Below are 21,435 nucleotides of genomic sequence, written 5' to 3'. Positions count from 1 at the left end.
ACTACTTGCAACTTGTGGCTTGCATTGTAGAAATACAAGTGTAATACGAAAAAGCTAACGTTTTCTGTGTCCATTATGCATTATCATAGCTTGCTATGAAACTTTCTACTAGGTGTTGTGTCTTGGAAGGGCTTGCGGAAGTAATGTAGAAGTTCCGATTCTCCCTGAGAACTACAACATCCAGTAGCATACTAGAGCTAATGTCTTAGTGTTTGTTGTTGCGAAAAGGGCACCTATATTCACTGTTACCTATTTTTAGCTGTGTCAGTATGCGACAAGCACGATTTTGGTGACGGGTATTTTTTGTCTCTAGATCGGCGCGGCATAGGTGCTAATTGATGGTCCAAATGGACACGGTGGTGGTAGTACAAATGTTTTATTCAGGCTGAAACAGAGATGGTTCAGCCGTTCCTCTCTCTGGCCATAGTAAGAAGATTAAGTGGAAGGGCTGATATTATGCCCAGGGGCGCATGTTCTACTGTCTGACGAAAACTGCATGTAGACAGGTTGTGCTGCTGTCTTCAAGGTCAAGAGGAGAGCCCGTTATGCCACCCCTCAACCATAATTTCGTAGTGCTTCGGGCTTTTTTTCCAAGCTTTAAATATCTTTGGTGAGAATGTGGGATAGCCAAACATGTGGAAGTATGTACTCCGGGGAGATATTTCCGGAAATGTCACCAGTGCTCGCCTTCTTGGGAGGACTGTCCAGGTACTCGTCTTCAGAGTGGACGTTACACGTGGTCAGAAACTCGTCCAGACTGGCAAAGTTACCATGCTCTAACGTCTCGTGCATCTCATTGTATTTGGTCTTCAATCGGTCTCGCCGAGCCTTCTCCACGGGATCCTCGTCCTCACCGAGCGGAGGAAACGGCACTACGATCCGCGTACAGTCACTCGGCATGAACGGAGCACCGAAACGACACTTTGGCCCACCGTACTTTCTGCATGTCAGCGTGTGCTCGTGTGTTTGCGTTTGAGGACATTTCAGCAGAGATGTGTCCAGCATTAGAAGCACATTCAACATCTCCAAGGTCCGCGGCATGTCGCCACACAACTCTTTGTCGGCAGGCGCATTGTCAAGCGACAGAATCGTGTGTACGTGAGCGCTGCCGCGTTGTTGGAACTCGACTCGCTTAAAGTAGTCGACCACCACGTATGGTTTGAGCAGCGAGCAGCGCTTGTCCTTCAGGATGTTCATGATCACGTCAAAGATTCGGTGCGTGTAGATTGCACATGTTACCGGATCGTTGTTGACCAGGTCAGCACGCTGCGTCGAACAAAGCGCTTCAATCACGCGAGCGCGGCCTTCCGGACCAACGCGCAAACGTTCCAGCGTATCGATCAGTCGGTTCCACTGCAGTTCCGACACTGACATTGTAAGGAAGACGTGAGGTTTGCCCAACTGCCGGATCATTGCAAAGAGCTCTTTACGACGTTCCTGCCAGTACTGAACCGTGTTGGGAACGCCGCGCATGAACGCCAAGTCACGGTTGAGCACTTCATTCAGAAACGCAGAACCGCCCTTCTCAAGTTGCTTGCGCGTAAACAAACTCATAGTCGCGTTCGTCCTGAACGTCATGGTCTTCTCGCCAACGTTGTAACACATCACCTTCATCGCCATGTACAGCACATGCTCGGGTGTGGCGCGGCGCCACACCTATCGGTTCGCCGTATCTCACTGCTCGCTTTCGAGAACGGGGTGGGGTGAGGACCCGTTATCACCCGAGGCATTCCCATATAACCTGAGAAATTAGCAATGCAAATTTCTCTTTGTGCTTTACCTTTTCGCCACCATGTGCAGTATGATGCACTGTGTGGGGCACTCTCATGTATGGCTTTCACTTTTACACATATTCCAGTTTTTCTTGAACATGCTTCTAATGCATAGTTACGGATTAGTTTTCTTCTGTTCATTTAAATGCTCAGATGCTTTGTTTGCTGGCTGTTAGCATGTGCAATGAAAACATGGTGGGTGAAGGTTCTTTCCATGCACCCCCCTACAAGTTGTAACTTTGCTTCAAACTGTTTGGCATGTCAGTGCATGTTATCAAGCTAGAGATGAGGATTTATCAAGACTGAATCGGCTATACCATAGAAATATTTATCTCCTGTTAAGACGAACTCGAAGGGACCATTAAAATTTGCTTGAATTACCAGAATTTTGTCTTAACCGGATGTCTTTTCCATTCTGCATGTCAAGGGAGAAGTGGTTCTCGTTTCAACAATGAAGTAAATCATAACTGAGTTTATGTTAACGAGATTCTACTTATGCTGCACAAAGTGTGTGTCTAAGTGCTGCTAGCAACCTGCACACGTCATGCCATGATGGTTAACACTTGTGGTCTTGCATTCCTAATATTGCCAATTTAAAAATGTCGTAGGCAGGCCAGCACTCATCCTGTACCTTAGCACTAACACAAGCACGTTTAATACCATTGTGGGCGGTATTTGTTCGAGGTGGCTCCTTGCTGTCTCGCAGCTGTTGTAGCATCTGCTGTAGCACCAAGGTCTGTGTGCTTGTGCATCAGCCAGATGCTCTTTACCTTGGCCAAGTGCTCTTTAGTTCCGGCCAACAGCTCTATGGACTGCACAAGCCTACCACCCCGCACCGCTTCCTGTTCAGGAACACAACTGAACAACTTTAAACAAAGGAGAGGCATCGGAGTTTCAACTGCTTCAAGCTTTTGCTTAAGTGCTGCCCTGCACTCTTCTTGGGCAGCCGCTGGCACTAAATTGATATCAAGTGCCAATGGTCTCCTGCTAAGGTGGTTGATACATCATCCAGGCTCTCCAATCACGCTGTCCTTGCACCACCGTGACGGTTCGCTGGCGTGGTGGCCTTTGGCAGTGCGGTGGCTTGTGGTGGTGTGCAGTGCTGGGGTGGCAACCATTGGTTTGGCGGAGTTTGTGGCGAGGGTGTGGATGTGTGCCTGCTCATTAGTGGTGTATTACGTGCAGGCAGGGGCCACCGTGTCTGGCTGGAACTGGTTGGAGCATTCCACAGTGAGCTTGCTTGGTGGAGTTATTTGGATCGTTGTAGTTCAAAATGCATTGTTACAAGTATGTATGTGTATTATTGGCATTGTCATCACGGCAGGGGTGAGACAGCTGCGCATATTGCGCAGATTTGATTGGCTAACGCGGACAGTGAAATGGGAATGGGGTGATCAAATATATGAAAGCACTTAATGCGCTGTATCCGCCTTTCCACATGAATCCTAAGTGCAGCGATGTCCTGGGTCTCCTTGGCTGTAAACGGGTCACGTCGAACGAAGGGTGCAATGTTCACTTTCACTCCAATCTCTTCGGCAAGGTCCTTATTGCGGAAGCCTTTGTCGGCCATGATAGTCTCCTTCGTCAAATTCTAACTCCAGAAAACCACTTCTTATCACGCATTCCCTGTCTGAAGTACACCCGGCGAACAGCTCAGAAACGAATGTGACATGTCCGTGAGGTGTCACAACAACCAGTCCTTTGAATGTGTGTCGACTTGTAATGCGAGTACAGGCCGAACTGTGTCACAAACGACGATGGCACTTTACAGCATATTTCTATTGCATCAAGCAACACGCACAATGAGGAGTACTTCTTCACAAATGCCAGAGGCATTGCCTCGTCAATAGCTTGCCGTGACAGCCATGAAGTCAGCTCTGACAGCTTGAGGTAGATAAAATCCACCCACACTGAAAATATCCTAGACACCGTACTCATGGACACTGAAAATAAGTGTCCAAGGTGCTGGTGACACACGCCAAGCCGAAGCTTTATGAGGACCATGAAGAATTGGTTTGGGATGCTAACCTTTTGTGGCCGATCTTTGTAGCCTTCATGCTGTTGGCTGCCACTGTTGTGGTGGCGCATTATATTTTCACCATTTTCGCCGGGGTCCACAAACTATACCAAGTCTAAAAAAACTCTCGTAGTCGGGAAGTCCCGTATAAAATTGCACATCCTCATCGCTATGTCGGAATTTTTCAATGCCGAATGGCTCGTACTCGTCCTTGACCTTCCGCAAGCACTGCTGGGCAGTAACGAGCTCATCTTGAAGCATGTTGAGCTCCAGATTCTTTGCTTTGAGGGTGTCCCTCACTACAGCTAGCTCTGTCTGAGCACTAGTGAGTTCAGCACGAGCCTGGCTTAGGAGGATGGCCTGTGCTGCCAGTGCCTGCTCTGTGCCTGCTACCTCCGCCCTCAGTTTCGACTCCCAGCCTCTGGTTGTGGCGAGCTGAGCCTCAAGTGCAGCAATTATTTTTCTGCACTCGCAGTGGCTGTCAGAAGTGTGCGGCTGAAACAGGTTCTCGTCTTCTACGACAACCTCATGTAGCGGAAGCTGGTTCTCATCAGGAGTGCTGAACAACTCCCGACATTCGGCGTTGATTGGCGGCTGGCCGTCCGCTTGTGCATGAACCCGTTTCTTTGGCTTGGGGGTAGAAATAGTTGAGCCTGCTCGCTGGTGAGGCAATTTTTTTGGAGGCTTGGTCTTCCTGAAGGGAAAAATTGATGGCACAGCAGACTCTAGCAGTAGGCGATGGCCACTTGCCACATTTGTACAAGTCTTTGGCTAGCAAATGCTAGGAGCACACTTTGGTTGCCTTGGAGACTCGAAACAGTGGACCCCCACCCCTCTTGATGGCTGCAATCCATTTTTTCGTGAGGCCCACATTGCTTGGAAACCTGTGGTATGACACCTGAAAGTAAAAAGCACTTATCACGATTGGTCTTGCTTTTGTGTCTTGCTTTTGTGCGGCAAGGCGCCCTGCCAACACAACTTTTGCGTAAGAAAGCTTCCCCTAAATGAACTACTGCAAGGTAGCAGAAATAAAACATCACTATCTTCACCAATTTTAACAGCGCACGACAGCGGCTCATGAAAGCTGCTGAAAAGCAGTAAACGTTCGCCGCATTGATGGCTAAATCTGACGTTCGTCTAGGCTCGTTGGTTACCCCCAGCTAGATTAACTTGCGGGCACAGTTAAATAACGAGCGGAAATACAGGAATTTGTGAAGCAAATGAGTGCGCGCTCGGGATATCGTGCAATGTATGCCTACTGGCCATGGATGCACTGAACGTCCGCGAAGGAACACCAAAGGGCCAACGCGCGATTAAATACCGCAATTGAGAGTACCTCCAAGCCAACGTATATGAAACCCACGAATGAACTGCATGTGACAATCGTGCGAAATGCGCCGTCTCATGTACTGCACGTACGTACCTTTTGTCCGGTTTTATTAATGTATCCGTACTGCTTACAGATGAGAACACAGCAGTGAGTTGGCATATTCACTCACTCGTCTCGAGCGCATGTATGGTTAAAACGCCGATGAAAGTTGCACCGACCAGCGCACAGCTTCCACAACCAGGAGCGGCGAGATCTTCCTGCGTGGCTTATTCTGATACTCTAGATTGGTTGCTACTCTAGCAGGAAACCCAATAAAAGCCTCTAGAACCTCAGATGTGGTTCGATTAGTGCGTGACGACGACACAGCGTTCTAGCAGCTTTAGGTTCTTGCACGTTGTACTGCAGAGCAGCGGCGTTCTTTCCTTCACCATGGCCGCCACACGAAACTAGGCGGCAATGGCGATAGCCAGGTGGAAGCGCAGTGTTGCCAGTGTTCTTGCAACGGGTCTATACAGCACACAGCTCCTCCACAACTATTCAGAGGGCCTGCAATAAGGCGCCTTGTTCCTCAATGGCTGCTAGCTGACGGTTCAACCCGGTAGCTATTGTCTTCAGTGCAGCTGCCTGGTGCTCTTCTGTCGCCGCAAGCCGGGCCAGCACCTCCAAACCCCTGTGGTGGCGTGCGGTCTTCTGCGCAGCAGTGCATACGCAGAAAGCTTTTCACCTATGCTCCATTACACAGCAGTCCTCAACTTTTTTATAGAACCTACAAGTATTACAGCTTGTAAGAAACAATTGTGATGTGACAGCAGCAGCGCACAGGTGAGGCTGTGTTTGGTTTGAATGAGAGGCCGCCTAGTTATGTTGGACTGTTTCTTTTATTTTTCCTGCATGCAGATGTCAAGATGAAAAAAACGTTTGTGAAGAGCTACTGTGCATTCATATTAAAAGCATTCACAAATACACGTTACTGTCACATGATAAAAGATGCTTGTATAGGCATGCGTGAGGCAATGAACACAAACCTGTTTCTTCTCCTCCAGCTTAACAATGCGGGCATAGCCTGCAGACATGCGCTTGAAGAACTCCACGTTCTGCCGTGAAGCACGGCTTGCAGGGTCCGTGCAGGATGTCATGAAGTGTTTACTCAACAACGAACATAACCTGTTTTTGTTCGCAAGTGGAGTCTGTTACACAATGGCAGCCAGTCTAGCTCAGCCAAGAGTGCATGTTGTCGTTGTGCGTTGCCTAATACCCTACCCACTCGCACGGCTGCAGAAGGCCTGCCCTGGTGGAGTAGGTTCAGGAGTCGAGCTGCGGGAAGGAGGGCTCGGCCTGGCTCGGGAGGGCTCAGCCTGGCTTGGGCTGCTGGGCAGGGGAGGCGTGTGCGGGGGAGGGCTGGGGAGGAGAGGACGGAGAAGGGGGAGGCCTCTGCGGGGGAGGACTTGGAAGGGGAGGCGTGTGCGGGGGACGGCTGGACAGCGCGGAGCTCTGCTGGGGAGTGCTGCACACACCATGTGGGCTCCTAGGTGTTGCTGGAGCTGCGAAAAATTCGAAGTCCATTTCGAGCAAACATCTGCGCATTGCCTGAACACAAGCAATGTTGAATATAATGAGCATGACATTAAAATGGAATATTTACACACCTGCCATGCCGCTGCTGCCCGGACTGTCCCACACGGAGACCTGTGGGTGTCCTGCACCAGTAGCGGTGGCCCCCGACGGATCCTGATCGCATGCAGCAAAATCATCCACCATGAGCAACATTATCTCCACAAGCTCACAAATTACATCAGCTATGTATGACTTGAGGCTAAGAAGAATGTACGTTTCTTTCTCTAGAATGGGTTCAGTCAAATCAATGTCGCAGTTAGGAGTTGGCACTGCGATCACACCTGACTGCCGTCCCCATCGAAATGCTCGGTGAGCGCCTCCATGTCCTCTTCGTCCACCCCAAGCAGGGTGAGTATTCGGCTTGCTTTCCGCGGCCCAGCGCCAGTGCGTCTGAAAAGGACTGGAAGGCTGGGTAGAACCTCAGGAAAACAACTGTTAAAAAAATGTCACTTCCATCTTGCTGAAAACAAAAACGCACTGCGCTATAGCTTGCCTTCTTTACGTAGAAAATACGTGTTCCTGCTCATACGCAGGTATATATTCAGGAAGAAAATATGCTTTTCAATCCTAGGCAAGGTAGCATTGCTGTTAAGGTACCACAATAACAGCATCAGATTAGGACATCTGTGCAAAACTTCACACTCCCCTCATGGTCCCTCAGTAGGCCAGCCACGCCTTTGCACCTTGCTTCTGCCTCCACACATGGCTCTCCACTGCCCAGCCGTTTTCGTTGCACAGCCTGCATTGTTGAGGAGGTGAGTTACCTGCTACAGTCTTCTTTTCGGACGTGCCCTGGCCGCACAGCTCCGCCAGCATCGCAGGATGCTGGCGGAGGAAACTGCGCCTGCGTCACCTTGGGGCGCAAAGTGACACTCTTATGTGACGACATGCTGCAGTTTCCCCTTCAGTCTGTAATGAACCCGTCCAATCAAGACGTTCAAATATTGTGCGTGAAACGTTTTGTTTATATGCAAACATTTTTATTAATTTTGCTGTTCAATCATTTCAAAGTTAAGTTATGAGATTGTCCCCAAAGACAGTCACAAAACATGCGCATGCACTTCCGGCACGAGGGCTGCTTCCTTTTGGCTGGTGTCTCTTTTACGTTCTACCCAATATCTCCGAGGGCGAGGCTTCTGTCATTCGAGGCTTCAGTTTTTGTCATTTTGACGTCGTGATTGTCAGAAGCCCTTCGGATCAAGAGTTCGGCCCCAGGAAAGCAAAGGGAGGCATTACTTGGCAAATGTCGACGAAACGTGCGATCGACAAAAAGTGGCAACAAACGACTACAGTTTTTTGTCGATACTTTTGTCATTCCTTAGGCACTTACGGTTCTACAATTGCAGCCTCAATTGTAGAATATGACCAAAAGGCCCCGCACTAAACTAACCTACACTCACTCAGGAGGGACTTAGAAATCACAAGAAAAAGTTGTTACTCTTTGCATCTGCGCATATTCAGCGATGGCTATTCAGTGCACAACCGCTACGTGCGGAGAGCGTTTACTGTGTGTTTTCCTTTGTTCCGGACTTGTACCGGCTCTAATGCGTGCACAGTGGAACACAGCAGTTCACTGGCATGCTGCAAAGCGCGTGAAAGAAGAGCAAGCGCCGTAACAAACGAAGGGTATGCTTTTTTCTACAGTGAAGTATAATACTTCAGTGCAGTGTACGTTCTTCCTTTAAATTTTTTTCAACAAACCTGGCCGCCCTACTCTAGTTTTGGAAAAGGCTGTCCTGTGGCGCGACTTATGGAAATTGTCTACGCTGCAGTAAAAAATTCTCCACCATTGCGGGTCGCCATTTGAGAGTTCCATACCCACCTACAAAACCTCATGATAGTCATGATTTCCTGAAGCGACTTTAGAGGAGTGGCAGCTGTCTTGTTTCTTCTTTCTGATGCCGCCTAATCCCGTATTACATGTTCCTGGTCATAATCTTGGTTGCACGGCCCTTCATTCTCGTCGTCCTCCAGTTCCTCTGGTGCTTCATCATCCATCCGCATGCACACATTGTGCATGGCTGCACTAACAGCAGCAACATCAGGTGTCTTGTGAACAGTCACTTCAAGAGCTTTGGTAAACAGGCCTCATCGTCCCTTCACTAGGCCACGTGCACGTTCAATTACACATTGTGCTCTTGGATGCGCTGCACTGAACCGCAGTTGGGTGGGTTGTTGGAGCTTGTAGCACATATAGCCCTGAGGAGGCCGAGTGCATGCTTGTAGGTGGCACTGTTCCGCAGCACACGTGTCGTGCACAGATCGTACGTAACCGGCAAAAATGATAACAAGACACGATGGTGATCACATACTGCTTGTAATTGTATTGAATAGAGTTGTTTCATGCAAAACTTATCCATCAGAGGAGCCACCATTTTGATGTGGCTGTTATCAATTGCACCAACGAAACCACAGAACCGGTTGTTGGTGGAGAGTACGCGAAATCCTTGTTCAATCTGGCATGTCTTTAGGTTTGGGCCAATGCACTATCTTGTCACGTTTTTGTACAAAACAGCTTCAGCACTGAGGGTGACGCAAGACAAAAGACAATGCCGAGATGAAAATGGTCTGCATATTCCTGCTGAAAATGAGGATTTCCAGCTACATTCCCACAAAGCTGTTTTAGTGAAGGCAACAATCAAGCGCTCTTATTCTTATTTATGTAACACAAAATACTCACGCTGCATCGAGCAGCATCAGTATCTTATTTGAGGAGCTCACCCAATTAAATAGTGTTAAGAAGAAAAGAAGCATTTCTTCTCAAAGTTCATCGATCGCACAGGTAGCTCACTTGTTCCTATTGAGTTTGCGCTCTTGCTGATGTCACCTGCTTCCACTCGTTTCAGTCAAAACATATACAGCATGAAGCCTAACTGTATTTTAAAGAAAACGAGTAAATACCTTGCAAATTACCTTATATAGGGTGTTACGGCCATAATTGTAACACTAAAATGTTTCCCTGTGCTGACCGCTGCTCGGTTGTCGCTCAAACTTCACACGAAGGTCGCATTTTGTGGTCTGCTTTCTTGAACACCAGGAACAACGACGGCACTTGCCTTTTATTCTGAAAATAAATGAAAACGATTTTCACCTTTGGGAAAATGGCGACCGTTTAGGACGTGCGAGCAAGTGCAAGCTGATCTTGGAACGACAGCGCCACCGGGGGTATGGAGAGCGAAAAGGACGATGGTGATTCACGGTAGTGAGGAGCCAAATGATGTGGCAGACGATCTTTCACATCGTGTGAAAAATGTGCAGAGCTACGTTAAGAATTAGAGAGAGGACAATGGGTGGCAAACAAGTTTAGATGATTCGCTACACAGCATTTGTTTTGCCCCTAACAAAGACCTTTATTCCAGAAATTCACACTGTAGTCCGACTAAAACCGAATGTTTTTATTTCAGCGGTTCACACAGTCGTCAAAATAAACAAGAAGGAAAAACAAAGCGCTCAAGACCTCATTTTTTGAAGTGGCCGCCGTCGGAGTCTATGCACTTCTGCAGCCTATCAATGTAGGCGTCAAGGCTGCTTCCCTCATCTTGTTGTCGATGGCAGTGAAGGCGGCCTGGATGCGTCTTGCGAGGGCCGCGAGATTTGCCACTTGGCCGCTGCTGTACACCACGGATTTCACGTGACCCTACACAAAATTTACACCATCTTCCCGCGAGGGGAACCATGGGTAGATGCGACGTATCGTGGGGTTTCCGTTATGTTGTTTCCATTTAGCGTGTCAATTTGTTGTTTCCATTATATTACGGGAACGTATCGTGTGTTTCCCCCACGATGCGTGGGGGGAAACACCCATGGTTCCCTACCCATGGTTCCCCTCGCGGGAAGGTGGTGTAAATTTTACTTTTTAGGCGTTAGTGCGTACATTTGCGCGTACGTTGCGCATACGTAATGAAGAAGGCACACACGTGCGTTACGCGTTGGTGCACGTCTTTATTGGTGTTGTCTTCGTCGTAGCCTTCACTATGATAGCCTTGTGGTCGCTAAAGTGTAACGGCTGTGGATGCTGCACTAATGGGGCCACCGTGCAATTGCCAAAGAAGACCACGGCTATGCACGTGCCTCGTATTGTCGTTGCCTCGCTAGTCCACGCGAGTACTTTGATGACATGTAGCGCACGCGCCAATCACTCTTGCGCACATCCACATTAAAGTCGCCCACCAAGATGAACGGCGGCCGCCGAGGAGTACAAGGATCATCATCAGTCGCACCGGCTTTAGTGGCACTGTAGTGAGAATCCTCCAACGCTCTATCCACGTACTCTTCAACCTGACCGCGAAAGAGGTTCGGCGTGAGGTACATGGTCGTCACCGCAATGCCATCGATGCACACCACGCAGTGCTCCCCGTTACACGTCTGACCCACCAATGACACCACCTCAAAGACCCATGTGCAGCAGGTGTGGAGAAGGCCTATCCGTAATCCACATACTCATTCAATGTAAGGCACTTGACATAACACGACGCAAACACTTCCCACAGCTGTACATACGACATATTCCACAACACCCGTCATACTTCTAAGGAGACGAGTCCATGTTTTCAGTCAAACGTGTTTTTAAATTTCTTGCCGACATAAAAGTTTTACACCTCATTTCTTATCATGCATCTTGACAACCTGGCCCTTTACACCAGTTATCTTCATTACTTGCGTTTTACTTTATTTTTACTGAAATTTTCTACTTTTACTTCCATGTCACTCTCATGTGATCATTATTGTTTGGCACTCTTTGCCCTTAGTTGGCCTTGCGCCAGTAAACTGCAAACATCATCATCATCATCAGAGTGCAAGTGGCTCAAGGCACCACTCTTTCATGTTCCTTTCTCATAATCTAGCTTAAGTTTTGAAGTTCACATAGAAATTAGTATGAATGTTGTTTTGACATGATTTATGTTTTGAATAAACAAAACTTTTATTTCGCCTCTATGGCCCCTTAAAGAATATCATGAAGCACCACACAGGGAAGACTACGCCCCGTACAACTATGTACAGTTAAACCTGGACGTAACAAAGTTGAAAAAACTTTGCTTTTTTCGTTACGTGCAGGTTTTCGTTACATGCAGGTTTCAAGATCTCGCGTCAATAAAGCAGAAATGAAACCAAAATGCTACACATCACTGACGCTGATCTCACCTTTCAAGGATTGATTTCGCACTGAAAAAAAATTGGCCACGTATCTGCTCCTTTCGTTGCAAATGTCGACAAAAGACGATAGTCTGTCGACATTTGCCAAGTAAATGTCTCCCTTCGCTTTTCCGCTCACCTCATGTTGTTCCTCTTGCGTCGCGCTCCTCCCAAGAAAAACACGCTAAAGGTTTGCTGAAGCCTATTTAAATTTACCGCGTTCCACTGCTCCTGGCAGGGTGCATCGATGCCAGCACTGCCGTACGGCGGAGACACGCTTGAATGAAGGCGCCCCACTTCAATGTTTATAGTACCGTGTTTCCCTGGTCCACGTGCGTTCCAAGCAGAACGTGGAGCCTGTCTAGTGGAACCTTTCGTAACTGCTGCCACTTGATTTCTTAAAATGCCGCCAGAAGTATAGTGGCGCGGGCGACAGCGGGTGAGGGCGGAGTGAATTTTTTTTCTGCAGTTGATGAAGTATTAAATCTCGCACAAATCAAATATGTATGATTTTATTATAAAGGAACGCTGCAAATATCACTTCTGTATTCATTTGTTGTCATATATTTGCGTATAATCTCCTGTTGTTCTCAACAATGTTGACAAGTATGAACAATTTCCGGACTTGGAGTTTAGCTGTGACTATATAAGACTATTGCGCAGGCCTTGTTTTACTTTGGCCGGGTGTTTCTGGGTTTAAGTAGCCCAAGAAAGACTATCGTCTGAAACTTTGAAACTACGTGCTTTGCGCCGGCTGCTACTGCATGGCACCGTACTCATGAATTTAACGTAAATATCGCTTTTGCATTTCAACACTTTTCAGTGCCTTAACGTGTTTCATGAACCAAAGTTATGCTCAAAAGGCGCCTTTTCGCGAACTCGATGCTCTTTTCCACCCTCAAAACTGTTGAGGAGATGCCAGCTGGGACAGTGTACCGGGCGGCATACCTCGGCAGAGTTGGCGCGGCTCACTCACAATTTTTTTTTCGAATCACCACTCACTCAGACTCAATGCTGAGCAGCACATCTGCGCTCACTCAAACTCACATTGAGTGCGAAACTCAGAACTCACTCGGACTCAAAACTCAAAATGTACTCAAAACTCAATATGTGCTCAAACTCAAAATGTACTCAAAATGTACTCAGAACTCAAAATGGACTCAATCTCAAAATGTACTCAGAGCTCAAAATGTACTCAGAACTCAGTTATTCTCCTGAATGAATGCATACTTATATTTTCACGAGTTCATGTGCTGGTTAATCATCATTGCATCTCACAATACCACTTCAAAGCAAGAGTGCGAGCGAAAATTCGCAAATAAGGACACACAAACTTATCATTTCCCAGTCACTGGTGGCGAACGACACTACGAGTCACACTAAATGTAGATCTCACAGCGTGGCCCCACCTCTGCACCAAAATACAAGTCCAGTCGTTGTGGTGACACCTCCTGTTTTGGCGAAACAACACTGAGTTCTCCAGACTTCACCACATGGTAGGAGTAGCGGTGCCTCCTGAAGTACTTTACCTCCAATGTTGCCAGAAAAAGCAACACTGCCTGACTGGTGAGCAATACAGTGCCAACAAGAGCAAAGCTTGGTGGTTCACCCTTCTGCATTACTAAAGCGTCTCCTTGCCTGTAAGTGACATTGTCACACGTGACAGACTTCACTTTCCACACTGTCTCGTGCTCCATGATTTTGTCCTGGATGGTACAGGGAAGGCCAGCGCGCTTCACTCACTGCACACGTACTCACCATACCATCTGCCCTAAATGTGTTCTGCTGAAATGCCTGAAGCAACTGGTGCCTTCCAGCCAAGGTCTTGCCGATGGTGCGGAAGTTCATGGTACGAGTGGCAAGCCTCTTGAAGTATTGATGCTTTGCCTCAAACCGCATACACCAGTACTGAACAAGTGGACCGACCTTGCTCAAAATTCTTAGGTAGTGGACCATGAAATCCATCTTTGGAGTTACATAAGCAGCAGGATATGTAGATGTGAAATTCTGAAGGAATTCTCCAATCTTGAGCTTCAAATATGGCAACCACTCCACAAGAACTTCTTCAGCCAGCACCATGTCTACAATATGGCGAAACTCCAGGTAGACTTCTCAATGTGAATTTCCTTCTGGCATTTGGGCAGAAAAGATAAGAGGCAACAGCCTAAACAGACACCACTTCTGGGCTGCTGTGCCTTTGAAGGTTCCTGTTTGTGCGAGGAATGACGTGGTTAGCAGTTCTGGTTTGTTTTTTCTGTCATTGAATCCATAGAAAAAAGTGCCTATTTTGTCCACGTCAGCCTCGGTCAGCACAGAGTCATTCACAAGACCAGTGATAACTAGCCTCAGCACATGACCTATTTTGCCCTCAAAAATGTCATGCATGACATCCGGTGGCATTTGCTTGCAAAGAGAAAAGTAGTCCAGTGATAAAAGACGTGAAGAACCACTTACGCCATAGAGGCGCTTCAAGTCGCTATTCACAGCAACTGCAGCAACATGCTTCAAATGAGTGTGCTTTTCCTGCAACATATACATGGCCTATCAGTGTGGGCCCTTCAAAAACGGCAGACTCTACAGTGGCGAGGAAGGGCGTTCGACGCGTTCGGCACCAAGCTGCCAGTGATGTCGTTTTCATAATCCCGGTAGACGTGCTTTCTGAGGGAATCAACGATGGTGTAGGTTCTCGAGCACCTTTATGCCGCAGGTGACATGAAAGCCGGGCTCCCAGCTGTGCACATCGCGCATGCGCGTCAGTAGCTGCAGGTAACCTTGGCTCAAAAATAAACATATACCACAGCGAAAGCGCGCAAAGTCTGGAACACTTCCCGGCGTGCACGCTGCCATTTTGACCGATTATGCCATAGCAATAGCGTGATAACCCCTTAGGAGTGTACGGACAAATACGTTCACCGCATTGTTGACACTGGGCAGGTAGATACACCGCAACGCCTTTCAAGTTTCCTTTGCAACAGAGCGTTTTTTAAGGTGCTGTTTGCCAGGCTTTCATGCTTCTAATAATAATAATAATAACAACATTAATAATAATAACGGTAATAGTAATAATAATATTACCAAAAACAGTAATAATTAAATATCACCATTATTTGCAGCAGGAAAGACGAGGGCCCCGCGCAGGGCACCTTGAGCAATCTTGGTGACGGTACTGGCGATACCGCGGACCCCGAGCCCCCAAACATAAGCTGGATCCAACCGTGGCGATGTGTTTATAGGTGGAGGGTTAGAAACCACGAACGGTGGCCGTCGGAGCCCAGGTCAAGCTCCAGCGGATGGGCTCCCTCTCTGTTCACCAGGCAGGGAGCTCCGGCACCTCTTTGACTACCAGGGTAAGGTCAAAGGAGAAACTACCCCCGTCTCCCTGCTTTTTCCTATGCCATATGGATAAATCAAAACCCCCATCAAAACGTGATCGGTCCCTGAAAAGGAGCCGTACCGAAGTTTCCTTTCCATCCCTACCAACCATCAACAGTCCGAAACCTGACAACTATCCTCGTTTTGTGGTCCTTGAATCAAAAGATAACCCCGCACGGGGCACCTTGAGTAATCTTGGTGACGGTACTGGCGATACCGCGGACCCCGAGCCCCCCAACATAAGCTGTGCCCTACCGTGGTGATGTGTTTTTTAAGGTGAAGGGTAGAAACCTCTAACGTTGGCCGTCGGAGCCTTGGTCAAGCTCCGGCCGATGGGCTCCCTGCCTCTCTACCAGGCAGGGAGCTCCGGGACCTCTTTGACTACCAGGGTAAGGTCAAAGGAGAAAGTACCCCCGTCTCCCTGCTTTTATATTATGATATATGGCTTCCAAATTTTCCAAATCCAAAGATCGGCCCCCTAAAAGGGGCCGCACCGAAGTATACTTTCCTCCGTTGCCAACGACGAGTTTCCCAAAGCCGGACAACTATGCTAGGTTTTTGGTAATCGAATCTGTTAAAGCGTCGAACCCCCTTGCCACAAAGTCTGTCTTCCTGATCTCCAAATTTCTTGAGGGCATTGTTGGTCAGTCCTACAAAGCCAAAAAACTCAGAACAGGAGAAGTTCTTGTAGAAGTGAATAACAAGCAACAAGCTACAAATCTCTTGACTCAAACTCGCATCGCAGATCTCGACATCAGGATCACACCCCACCGCAGCCTTAATAGCTCCCAGGGTGTGATCTCTGAGTCAGATCTAATGAATGAAACTGACACCGATCTGTTGGAAGGCCTTAAGGACCAAGGTGTGACAGCAGTGAGGCGTATCATGATTCGTAGAGACAACAAGGAAATCCTAACAAAACATGTAATATTGACTTTTGACCATTCCACAGTTCCTGAATCAGTAAATGCAGGTTTCATTCATTGCCCCGTCAGGCCATATATCCCCAACCCCCGCCGGTGTTTTAAATGCCAGCGGTTTGGGCATGGCACTAACGCCTGCCGTGGTCGACTAACATGCGCCAAGTGCGCACAACACGATCATCCATCAGACAACTGCCCATCGCAAACCCTCATGTGTGCTAACTGCCAGGGGCCCCACGGGGCCTACTCTAGAACATGCGAGAAATTCAAACAGGAGAAGGAGATCATCAAGGTGAAAGTCACTGAGAACCTTACCTTCCCAGAGGCGCGAAAGAGGTTCGCCTCTTTCCCCCTGGGGAGGTACGCCGACGCAGCTCGCCGGGGGGCGGAGCGGCGTCTCGTTTCCACAGGGACCCAGTTCAGCGAGTCTGACCTGGTCCCTCCCCCGCCCCCCCCCTGGGTTGCCTCTGGCAGCCCAACCCACCATCACGCCGCTTGCTGAGGCAGCAGCGGTTGTGGTGGCAACCTCTTCCGTCGGGACCGGTGCCGCTCCCGCCTCTGTCTCCCCGTCCTCCAGTGCGTTGGAGGGTACCGAGGTGATGGACACCACGGGCCCCGCACCGGTTCCCACCGCCACCTCACCGCCCGTGCCACCTCTGGCGCCCCGGACGCCCTCGGCGGTGGCGGCTCAAACGAAGGGCTCCCGAGGGGGGGCCAAGTCCGGGGGGCCCCCGCACGGGGCACCTTGAGCAATCTTGGTGACAGTACTGGCGATACCGCGGACCCCGAGCCCCCAAACATAAGCTGGATCCAACCGTGGCGATGTGTTTATAGGTGGAGGGTTAGAAACCACGAACGGTGGCCGTCGGAGCCCAGGTCAAGCTCCGGCGGATGGGCTCCCTGTCTGTTCACCAGGCAGGGAGCTCCGGGACCTCTTTGGCTACCAGGGTAAGGTCAAAGAAGAAAGTACCCCCGTCTCCCTGCTTTTATACTATGCTTTATGGCATTTTCAAAACCCCCCCCAAACGTGATCGGCCCCCTAAAAGGGGCCGCACCGAAGTATCGTTTCCTCCATTGCCATCTTTGACATTTCCTGAACCAGATCATTACTCTCGATTTCTTGTCATGGAGTCCCTCAATCCAACCCACCCTCTTGCATCTCAGTCAGTCTTCTTGATCGCAAAATATCTTGAAGCCATAATAGGAAAATCATATAAGTGCAAAAAACAAAGGTCTGGTGAACTACTAATCGAGGTAAATGACAAGCAGCAGTCCACGAAGCTTGTAGCTCAGACTAGACTGGCTGATCTAGACATCAGGGTCACACCCCATCGGAGCCTCAACAGCTCGCAAGGTGTGATATCCGAGACGGATCTCTTGAACGAAACGGATGCGGATCTCCTTGCCGGCTTGAAGGATCAGGGCGTCACTGCTGTGAGACGCATCACCATCCGCAGAGACGACAAGGAGATTCCCACCAAACACATTATCTTGACTTTCGACCGCGCAATTCTTCCACAATACATAAATGCAGGTTTTATCCGTTGCTCCATCCGTCCGGACATCCTGAACCCGCGGCGCTGTTTTAAGTGCCAGCGGTTCGGGCATGGTACGAACTCTTGCCGTGGCCGAACGACGTGTGCAAAGTGCGCGGCGCACGATCATCCGAGCGAGAACTGCTCAGCCGAAACTCTCACTTGTGTAAACTGCGGGGGGCCGCATGCGGCATACTCCCGCAAGTGCGAAAAATTTCAACTAGAAAAGAAAATCATCAACATCAAAGTCACTGAAAACATCACCTTCCCAGAGGCGCGAAAGAGGTTCGCCTCTTTCCCCCTGGGGAGGTACGCCGACGCGGCTCGCCGGGGGGCGGAGCGGCGTCTCGTTTCCACAGGGACCCAGTTCAGCGAGTCTGACCTGGTCCCTCGCCCGCCCCCCCCCTGGGTTGCCTCTGGCAGCCCAACCCGCCACCACACCGCTTGCTGAGGCAGCAGCGGTTGTGGTGGCAACCTCTACCGTCGGGACCGGTGCCGCTCCTGCCTCTGTCTCCCCGCCCTCCAGTGCATTGGAGGGTACAGAGGTGATGGACACCACGGGCCCCGCACCGGTTCCCACCGCCACCGCACCGCCTGTGCCACCTCTGGCGCCCCGGACGCCCTCGGCGGTGGCAGCTCAAACGAAGGGCTCCCGAGGGGGGGCCAAGTCCAGGGGGCCCGGTCCGTCGGGCACCCCTCGGACATCCGACGACGAGATGGATATCGGGCCGTTCCTGCCTGCAACGCAGCGCAAGGAACGCGTCCCGACGCCAAAGCCTCCCGACAAGCGAAAAAAGGCGAGAGTCACAGCCCCGAAAGACGACACATAAAAAAAAACACACACTCTAGTAGCTCTAACATTAAATAATGGGAAGAGAAAACATAATTCAATGGAACTGTAGAGGCCTTCTTTAAAATCTTGACGATGTATACGAAATACTGCATGCTAATCAGCCAAGTGTAATGTGTGTTCAGGAAACACATTTGAATTCCAAGCACACAAATTTCTTGAATAGTTACATGGTCTTCAGAAAGGACAGGGATGGCTGCACACACTCTTCTGGCGGTGTGGCCATAATCGCCCGGAAATCCTTAGCCTGCCACCCTGTCACTTTAAACACTATCCTTGAGGCTGTAGCAATACGCTTGATAATATTTAATAGGTTGATAACGGTATGCTCCATATACATTCCTCCTGATGTTTCACTTTCGAGCTCTGACGTCGAGGCGCTGGTTGACCAGCTGCCCGAACCGTACATTCTAACAGGCGACATTAATGCTCACAATTCTCTTTGGGGTTCTTCTCGTACGGATGCCCGGGGTCGCCTGATAGAGAGGTTTCTTACATCCTCTGGAGCATGCCTTTTCAACAATAAACAGCCTACATATCATAACATAGGACACAACACATACTCATGTCTTGACTTGGCTATTAGCTCCGCAGTTCTCTTTCCTCTTCTCGAGTGGGGTGTGGGAACTGACCCATATGGCAGTGACCACTTCCCCACCTCACTTACATACATAGGTAAAGGCCCATGCAGTCCATCTTCCCATAATAGGTTCAATGAAACACGAGCTAACTGGAATACATTTACAGAGACATCCAAACTACACCACACATCCATACGACACCTACACGTTGAAGAATCTACCCAACTCCTCACGGCGCACATCCTCGAAGCCGCCGAAAAGTCCATTCCACACGCCTCTGGTGCCCCGCGCAACCAGCGGAGGCCGTGGTGGAATGAGGACTGTAGGCGGGCGCGAGAGGCCCAGAACAAGGCGTGGGGTATCCTTCGTCGGTACCCCACGTCGGGAAACCTCCTCTTGTTCAAACGGGCCAAGGCTTTAGGAAAACGTGTGCGCCGTGAGGCAAAACGAGAGAGTTGGCGTACATTCATAACATCAATAAACTCCTACACAGACACAAGGAAAGTATGGACACGAATACGCAAACTCAAGGGACAACAAACACACAGCCTGCCTCTGGTCAGCACTACAGGGGACACACTCGAAGACCAGGCTGACACACTCGCACAACACTTCCAACACGTGTCCAGTTCAGCACACTACACAAACACTTTCCTGAAACATAAAGCCTGTTGTGAAAAGAAGTCCCTACGCGACAACAACCAATCACAGACTTCTACAACTCCCTGTTTTCACTACATGAGCTGAGGGCTGCTCTAAGCACGTGTAAACCCTCAGCTCCAGGCCCAGACAACATTACATATACAATGATACAGCACTTACACGCAGACACTCTTGTAACACTCCTTCACCTCTACAACAAGATATTTCTTTCGGGGCACATTCCAAAGTCTTGGAGGGAGGCCATAGTTGTAGCATTCTTGAAAGAAGGGAAGGACCCTTCCTGTCCTGCTAGCTATCGACTCATTGCCCTGACCAGCTGCCTGTGCAAGCTTCTCGAGAAGATGATAAATCGCAGGCTCGTGTACTTCCTTGAGTACAACGGTCTTCTCGAGAGCTGCCAGGCAGGCTTCAGGGCGGGGCGATCAACGAACCATCGACTCGTAGGTCTTGAAACATATATAAAGGATGCCTTTGTGCATAAACAATTTTGTCTGACGGTGTTTTTCGACATAGAGAAAGCCTATGACACCGCTTGGCGGTACGGTATCCTCAGTGACCTAAAGTCAATCGGTGTTGCGGGCAACATGTTGAACATCCTTTGTAGTTATATGTCGGAGAGAACCTTTCGCGTCAGAGTTGGTCGTGCACTGTCAAATGTTCACGTGCAAGAAAATGGCGTGCCACAAGGTGGAGTGTTGAGCTGCACTCTCTTCATAGTAAAAATGAACTCTCTTGGAAAGGCACTGCCACCTACAATCTCTTATTCCATGTATTTAGATGACGTGCAGATATCCTTTAAATCGTGCAACCTGTCCATCGGCGAACGTCAAGTCCAGCTCGGCGTCAAGAAACTTGCTGGCTGGGCTGACAAGAATGGCTTTAATCTTAATCCTGCGAAGAGCTCTTGTGTTCTATTCTCCGGGAGGCGTGGTGTCCACCCGGACCCAGACATCACTCTTGCGAATGTGCCAATTCCTGTGAACAAGGAACACAAGTTTTTAGGTATTATATTCGACGAAAAACTTACATTCATCCCACATATCAGACAGCTCAAATGCAAATGCTTAAAAACAATGAATATTCTTAAGGTCCTCTCACATCAATCTTATGGGGCCGACAAACAACTCCTGCTGCGCCTGTACACAGCGTTGGTGGGGTCTCGGCTCGACTACGGCAGTGTCGTGTATGGGTCGGCGACAAAGACCGCACTGAGAATGCTCAACCCAGTGCTGCATTTTGGCCTTCGCCTCTCATGTGGCGCATTCCGCACTAGCCCCGCTGAAAGTCTTTATGTCGAGTGCGACAAATGGTGCCTAGGGCATCAGCGGGAGTATGTTGACCTGTTGTATGCATCCAAGATCGTGTCACTGACCAACCATCCTTTTAATCCCATCATGAACGATACATCAAATTTACAACTCTTTTTAAACAGACCATCTATTCCCTTACCGTTCTCTCTCAGAGTTAGAGAGGAGGCTAGTGCTTCTGCACTCAATGTCCCCCTTTCAGACACGCACAAGACACCCATTCATAATTTTATCGCACCATGGCATCTTCGTCCTGTAACATGCGACCTGTCATTCATTCGTGTAGAAAAAAATAGGGTACCCAGGAATGCAATTCTGCAGCACTTCCTGTTCCTGCA

General features: G+C 49.1%; 1 protein-coding gene and 1 pseudogene across 1 annotated transcript; both read right to left on the bottom strand.

The window, feature by feature from the left end:
* Positions 1-219: 219 nt before the first annotated feature.
* Positions 220-1,661, bottom strand: LOC144144146 (uncharacterized). Its single transcript, XM_077675526.1, has one exon. The coding sequence runs from the start codon at positions 1,618-1,620 to the stop codon at positions 598-600; it is 1,023 nt and encodes a 340-aa protein (XP_077531652.1). The 5' UTR covers positions 1,621-1,661; the 3' UTR covers positions 220-597.
* Positions 1,662-2,461: 800 nt separating this feature from the next.
* Positions 2,462-4,425, bottom strand: LOC144144147 (uncharacterized; annotated as a pseudogene).
* Between the last annotated feature and the right edge of the window lie 17,010 nt (positions 4,426-21,435).

Source organism: Haemaphysalis longicornis, unplaced genomic scaffold, assembly GCF_048455015.1.
Source record: "Haemaphysalis longicornis isolate Haplotype H1 unplaced genomic scaffold, Haemaphysalis longicornis Haplotype H1 scaffold_63, whole genome shotgun sequence".
Taxonomy (NCBI): Eukaryota; Metazoa; Arthropoda; class Arachnida; order Ixodida; family Ixodidae; genus Haemaphysalis; species Haemaphysalis longicornis.
Note: the sequence above shows the minus strand (reverse complement) of the source record. Positions and strands in the feature narration are given on the sequence as shown.

Coding starts and splice junctions, on each gene's coding strand:
- LOC144144146 (XM_077675526.1), bottom strand. CDS start 1,620: ATGGCGATGAAGGTGATGTGTTACAACGTTGGCGAGAAGACCATGACG.